The sequence below is a fragment of the Papaver somniferum genome, chromosome 1 (assembly GCF_003573695.1).
Source record: "Papaver somniferum cultivar HN1 chromosome 1, ASM357369v1, whole genome shotgun sequence".
NCBI lineage: Eukaryota > Viridiplantae > Streptophyta > Magnoliopsida > Ranunculales > Papaveraceae > Papaver > Papaver somniferum.
In genome coordinates, this window is record NC_039358.1 from 238,228,140 (window position 1) to 238,234,539 (window position 6,400).

Consider the following 6,400-nt stretch of genomic DNA (forward strand, 5'->3'; position numbering starts at 1 on the left):
CGGAACTATTGAACAGCATCAACATACAACAAATTATATATATTACATTATTATAAAATGTAATCACATCACAGATCAGGTAGGTATATATTATAAAATCTAATGTAAAATATGCAATCACATATCAGATTAATCCCACGTATATTTGATATGTCAAAATCAAAATCAAGGAAAAAAGAAGAAAAAAAATTAGATCCAACTTATCTGATTTGACGATAACGATTCTCATAGTTCCAACGACCCCAATGATTCCAACCAATCCCAATATGATTGAAAGAAAAAATACGAATCCAAAACAATCTGTAAGGTGTTTGATAGAAACCCCAAAAAAAGATCAAAATTCATTTACGCAGGATTGTTGATCACCTTAACTGGATCAACTTCTACTGTTGGTTCTATTTTTATTTGGATCTACCATTGTTGTTGATACAAAAATATTTGAACCAGTGGTGGTGGCGGCGGCGGACTAATGATGGTGGCGGCGACAAACTAGTGGTGGTGGTGAAGGAGTGGTGGTGGAATATTAGTGGTGGTGGCGGTTGGTAGATGGTGGTTGTTGAACGGTGGTGGTGGAATGGTAGTTGAATGTTAGTGGCGGTGGTGGTGGTGAAGTGGTATAGGAAGAAATTTGTTCCATTTTGAAATAAAGAAAAAAATATTATATGATGAAGATATTAAAGTAATTTAATTTTAAATCGATAAGATTATTAAAAAGTATGTATATATTTATTGTTGTATGGGAATATATTTCAAAAGCAGGGACTATAAATAATGTACCCCATAATTTTGCTCTCATTTATCTAAACACAGAATAGGTTCAAGCTAAGTCGAAACCAAAATGATTTGGACAAGCACAATTGTCAAATTCTAAACCAACCAAAAAAAAAAAAAATCTTACATATGCTGTAGATATAAAACCTACTAAATCAATACTAATTATCCTATGGAGTTCTGAGTTCTTCCGTATCTTCAATCTCGACATCCCCAACGAATCTCTTCCAAAACCAATGTTCTCTCCAAACCTTCACCATTTTTTCAATCGGAATGCCGCAAGTTTCCGGCAAGAAAAAATACACAAATACTGTCATGACAAATACCCAACCACCAAAGAAGAAGAATATCCCAGCTTTGAAATGACAAAGCATTGTCAAAAATGCTTGAGCAATGATGATGGTGAAAAACATACCAACTGAAACAACAATTGTCTGTCCAGCTGATCGTATTTCTAATGGGAAGATTTCACTAGGGACTAACCAGGCTAAAGGACCCCATGACCATGAGTAACCGCAGACGTAAACGCATATGAAAACCAGTACGAAATACGCGTAAGATTTGGTCATTAACGCAGTATGATCACCGAGTTTGTTTGCCATGACTCCACCTATTATCATTTGGGATATGAACATTTGAATTCCTCCTAATATGAACAGTTTTCTTCGTCCAAATTTATCAACTATATGCATCGATATTATAGTGAATATTGTAGCTATGCCACTAATCACTGCGGAGGATAATAATGCTGCACTTGTCTTCAACCCTATTGTTATGAATAATAGTGGTGCATAGAATGCAACGACATTAATTCCTGTAACTTGTTGGAAGAACGGGATGGCTATTGCCATTACGAGCTGAGGTCGATATCTCCTCTCCAAAATTTTGAAATAGCTCTTACTTGTTGTTTTGGAGGCAGAACTAGCTTTGATAAGATCATCCAGCTCTTCTAGAACATCAACAGTACCTCTTACTTTTTGCAACACCATCTTCGCGTTGTTAATGTCTTTCCCACGTTGAATCAAACTATTTGGCGTGTCCGGTAGGAAAATAGATCCAATTGTGAAGATTAAAGCTGGGAATGCAGCAATGCCAAGTGAACCTCGCCAACTATAAGTACCGAAAATCTTTTGGCTTCCAAAGTTGATGAGGCTGGCAAATAAAACTCCTAGGTTGGTACTTAACTGGAAACAATTGTTAATTCCTCCTCGGTATTTGGCAGGTGCCATCTCTGAGAGATACAAAGGGACTGACTGCAAAAAAATAAGCAAATGTATGTAAGTGTATACAGTGATGATATGCCGCGCGGATGTACATAATAGGGCTAGTGTTGCAAGAATTACCTGGTTTGTAAATCCAATACCCACACCAAGCAAAGCACGACCTATTAAGAGCATGGCCAAATTTTGAGCAGCGGCGCCCAAAACTGTTCCAATGACAAAAGAGGCACCACCGATAAGAATTGAGCATTTACGACCATAAACCCGAGTGACCCATGAGGCAACCCAGCAAGCCACAAGACCAGCAATGTATAGAGATGATGTGAACAAAGTCAACCGCTGGTCATCAAATTTACAGTAGTTGCTAATGTTTTTATCTTCTTTCATCCTTCTGAATACATCTGGGAAGAACTTCGTTAGGAATGGCGCCATTGACGTTACTCCACCTGAATTCCGTATAATTAGTCCCGGTGGAATGAGTTTGTAATATGTTCAACAAAAATAAATAAAACATAAAACACTTGAATAGATCTCTGCCTGACTTCAATGGAATAAACAACTCATAGTTGTTGAGGTTTTTAAAAAAAGAAAACATATATTGCACAAGCTCAATTAATGGAATTAAAAACAAAAGTCTCAATGGAATTAAAAACAAAAGTTTATATGACAAACCTGAAACTCCGATATCATACCCAAAGAGAACTCCACCAAAGCCAGCTATGATACACGAAAGAGCTACAAATTTTGTTAGCCTCCCATTGTATTGTTTGTTTTCTTCACCAGTTTCTACAAACCCCCCAGCCATGGTTGTTCTTTCTGAGGATCTTAGCTAGAGACTGTCGTGATTGTAAATTTTAGAGAAAGAGAGACAAGGTGAAGATTTAAGAAGGAAGAAGCAAGTGAATATATACATGTACAATTGGTACTATATTAAGAAATCAACATATAAAAGTAATTAGTTGAAAATCGAAAGCGACTTCAGTATGGAAATTTTTGCAAATTTTTGGAGTGTAATGAAATATCGATTTTTTTGGAATGGAGGGAATCTTTCCTTATGTTATGGACTTTCTTGGTATAAAGGGTTCTAGAAGATTACCTGTGGTGACCGGAGGACGGTTGATTTGGTTTTAGAAGTACGTATGTCACTGAAAACTCAAACTTACGCAAGGACACAATCCATTTAAGGTTGCAGTCTTGCAGAGTACGGTGACAAAGTTATAGGAAGTCAAGATTTTTGATATTTGACTAGTCAACTAGTGGGTTTATGGACAGGAACCCATCAAACTTTAGCATGTAGTGTACTTACTGTGTACTCCTTCCTACCAGTTGTTTTTTTTGTAAAAACATGATTTTAATCTAAACTGTGAACGTCATAACAATTTTGTTCTCATTTAATTTGTTCAAACTACGTCGAAACCGAAATTTAATGATTTGAACAAGCACAATTTACATGAATCAAACTCTAAAACTAATCAAAAAAAAAAAAATCTAAAATTTTCTTACATATGTTGTGTATATATAAAACCCCACTTCACAAATTCTACTAAATCAATACTAATTATCTTACGGAGTTCGTTGTTCTTCCCCACCTTCAATTTTAACATCTCCCACAAATCTCTTCCAAAACCAATGTTCTCTCCAAACCCTCACCATTTGTTCAATCGGTATACCTTTAGTTTCCGGCAAGAAGAAGTACACAAACACTGTCATGACAAATACCCAACCACCGAAGAAGAAGAATATCCCAGCTTTCAGATGACAGAGCATTGTCAAAAATGTTTGTGCAATAATGAAAGTGAATATCATGCCAGTGGAAACAACAATTGTTTGCCCAGCTGATCGTATCTCTAATGGAAATATTTCACTAGGGACTAACCAACCTAAAGGACCCCATGACCATGAGTACCCGCAGACGTAAACGCAGATGAAAACCAGTACCAAATACGCGTATGATTTGGTCATTAACGCAGTATGATCACCGAGTTTGTTTGCCATAACGCTTCCGATAATTATCTGAGACATGAACATCTGAATGCCTCCTACTATGAATAGTGCCCTTCTTCCAAATTTATCCACTATAAACATGGATACGATTGTGAACGTTGTTGCAATTACACCAATTAGTACTGATGATAGAAGCGCTGCACTTGTTCCAAACCCAATTGTTATGAATAATAGTGGCGCGTAAAATGCAATCACATTAATCCCGGTCACCTGTTGAAAGAATGGGATTGCAATCGCCATAACAAGCTGAGGTCGATATCTCTTTTCGAAAATTATGAATTGACTCTGGTTTTCTGTTTTGGAGACAGAACTAGCTTCGATAAGATCATCAAGTTCGGCTTGAACATCAACTGTTCCTCTAACTTTTTGCAACACTATCTTTGCCTTCTTAAAATCACTCCCGCGTTGAATCAAACTGTTCGGTGTTTCGGGGAGGAAAATGGATCCAATTGTGAAGATTAAAGCTGGAAATGCAGCCATGGCAAGTGAAAGTCGCCAACCATAATTACCTTTAATCTTTTCAGTTCCATAGTTAATAAGGTTAGCAGATAAAACTCCCAGGTTGGTACTTAATTGGAAACCGTTGTTGATTGCTCCTCGGTATTTAGCCGGTGCCATTTCCGAGAGATATAAAGGGACCGACTGAAGAAAATTGCAAGAAAATAACTAAGTATCTGTAAATTCACGATAAGTATACACGTCTGATGTATAATTGGACTAGTGCTGCAAGAATTACCTGGTTTGCAAATCCAACACCAATACCCAGCAAAATACGACCAATAATAAGCATTTCAATGTTGACAGCAGCACCACCAAAAACTGATCCGATGACAAAAGCGGCTCCGCCGACAATAATGGAGGGCTTACGGCCATAAACCCTAGTGACATATGATGCAAAGAAACAAGATATGAGACTAGCAAGGTATAGGGAGGATGTGAATGCTGTCAAGAGCTGACTGTCAAATTTGCAGTAGTTGCTGATGTTTTTATCTTCTCTCATTCTTCTATACACCTTTGGGAAGAACTTCATTAGAAACTGTGGCATCGATGTTACTCCGCCTGAAATTCCATTACGAAATCGTAAAATTAGATGTCTAAAAATTGAATTTACCATTGTTAATGTCAAAATAATTACTGAATTATGCAAATTAGTTAATTTTGCACTCATTATTTGTAATCCAAACATGATTCGACGCGTTTTACACAGAATTTTTCAAATAAACTCTGTGAAATTGTGAAATATTTTTTCTTGAAGACAAAACATAAAAATAAAAATATAGGACGGAGAGAGACAGAGAGTACTCTCTTCTGAGGACTCTACTTAAAAACTTATGGAAAACACCATCAAGCATCATTCAAAACTAGTTAAGATACAATTTATCGTATAACAATCACAGGTTATCAAGAAACAAACTTGAGAATCACTTGTAACCTCTTTCCAGTAAAAAAAAAAATCTAGAAATCAAAATATTGTCATGAGAAATTACCTGAAATTCCGATATCATAACCAAAGAGAACTCCACCAAGACCAGCCACCATGCATGAAAGGATTACAAATAAAGTTACTCTCCCATTATATTGTTTGCTTACTTCACCACTAGCTACAAACCCCCCTGCCATGATTGAATTCCTTCAGAGTTCAGAGAGCTAGGGAGAGTTTGAAACTGAGAGAGAGAGAGGTTCAATGTGGTGATTTAACAAGGAGGAAGAAGTATGTGAATATGTATATGCCTGTTAGTTTGAAATTATAATGTGAAATGAGAAACTAAAATAATAATTATGTGACAAACGAATCAAAGTGTGAAGCAACCATCATATAAATATTGGAGGACATTATTTTAGCAATATTTGGATTGTAATGAGATATTCTCTCCTTCAATTAATTCACCTAATTTAAGGAGGGGTATTTTCATAAAATCAACCACATGCATTTTCATAACCCTTTCTATTATTTGCATGGTTTGTTGAATTATTGTATTGTTAATGGGTTAAATTATGGTAAAATTTTATCCAACCATTTAATACAAGGGACATGTCTACTTAATCCACTGGAACTGAACCCCATGCCAACTTGATGTTGAACCTTTTTTTTGTCATCCAGTTCACTAAAAAATGACTTCACCAACTAACCGGAGGGTGTTGTTATTTGACTAAGTTTCTAAGTTTGAAACATTCAAGATTTTGTTTATTTTTGTTTTATCATTTTTGAAACGTTTGATTCCGATATGATTAATCTAATTCATCTGGTTTAAGCCATCAATGGGATATAACTGTTATTAAATTGCAATACGTATCCATTAACACGCTAAAATTTGCAAACATATCACTTAATGATACCCTTGAAACTACTCTCTGATAAGAATATTTATATATGAAGCTCATTGCTTTTTTATGAGACCCACTTT

The 6,400-nt window shown here is 35.9% G+C and overlaps 2 protein-coding genes across 2 annotated transcripts; both read right to left on the reverse strand.

Annotated features, from left to right (window-relative positions):
• Positions 1–941: 941 nt before the first annotated feature.
• LOC113273624 (hexose carrier protein HEX6-like) lies at positions 942–2,796 on the reverse strand. The gene is made up of 3 exons (XM_026523280.1): positions 2,664–2,796; positions 2,115–2,437; positions 942–2,024 (listed from the first exon to the last, which is right to left on the reverse strand). Exons 1-3 carry the CDS (start codon positions 2,794–2,796, stop codon positions 942–944), a joined length of 1,539 nt encoding a protein of 512 aa, XP_026379065.1.
• Positions 2,797–3,404: 608 nt separating this feature from the next.
• LOC113320602 (hexose carrier protein HEX6-like) lies at positions 3,405–5,691 on the reverse strand. Its single transcript, XM_026568509.1, has 3 exons — positions 5,483–5,691; positions 4,732–5,054; positions 3,405–4,637 (listed from the first exon to the last, which is right to left on the reverse strand). Exons 1-3 carry the CDS (start codon positions 5,613–5,615, stop codon positions 3,555–3,557), a joined length of 1,539 nt encoding a protein of 512 aa, XP_026424294.1. The 5' UTR covers positions 5,616–5,691; the 3' UTR covers positions 3,405–3,554.
• Between the last annotated feature and the right edge of the window lie 709 nt (positions 5,692–6,400).

Coding starts and splice junctions, on each gene's coding strand:
- LOC113273624 (XM_026523280.1), bottom strand. CDS start 2,796: ATGGCTGGGGGGTTTGTAGAAACTGGTGAAGAAAACAAACAATACAAT. Junction 2,438..2,663: donor GTATGATATCGGAGTTTCAG/GTTTGTCATATA, acceptor TACGGAATTCAG/GTGGAGTAACGTCAATGGCG. Junction 2,025..2,114: donor GTATTGGATTTACAAACCAG/GTAATTCTTGCA, acceptor ATTTTTTTGCAG/TCAGTCCCTTTGTATCTCTC.
- LOC113320602 (XM_026568509.1), bottom strand. CDS start 5,615: ATGGCAGGGGGGTTTGTAGCTAGTGGTGAAGTAAGCAAACAATATAAT. Junction 5,055..5,482: donor TTATGATATCGGAATTTCAG/GTAATTTCTCAT, acceptor ATGGAATTTCAG/GCGGAGTAACATCGATGCCA. Junction 4,638..4,731: donor GTGTTGGATTTGCAAACCAG/GTAATTCTTGCA, acceptor AATTTTCTTCAG/TCGGTCCCTTTATATCTCTC.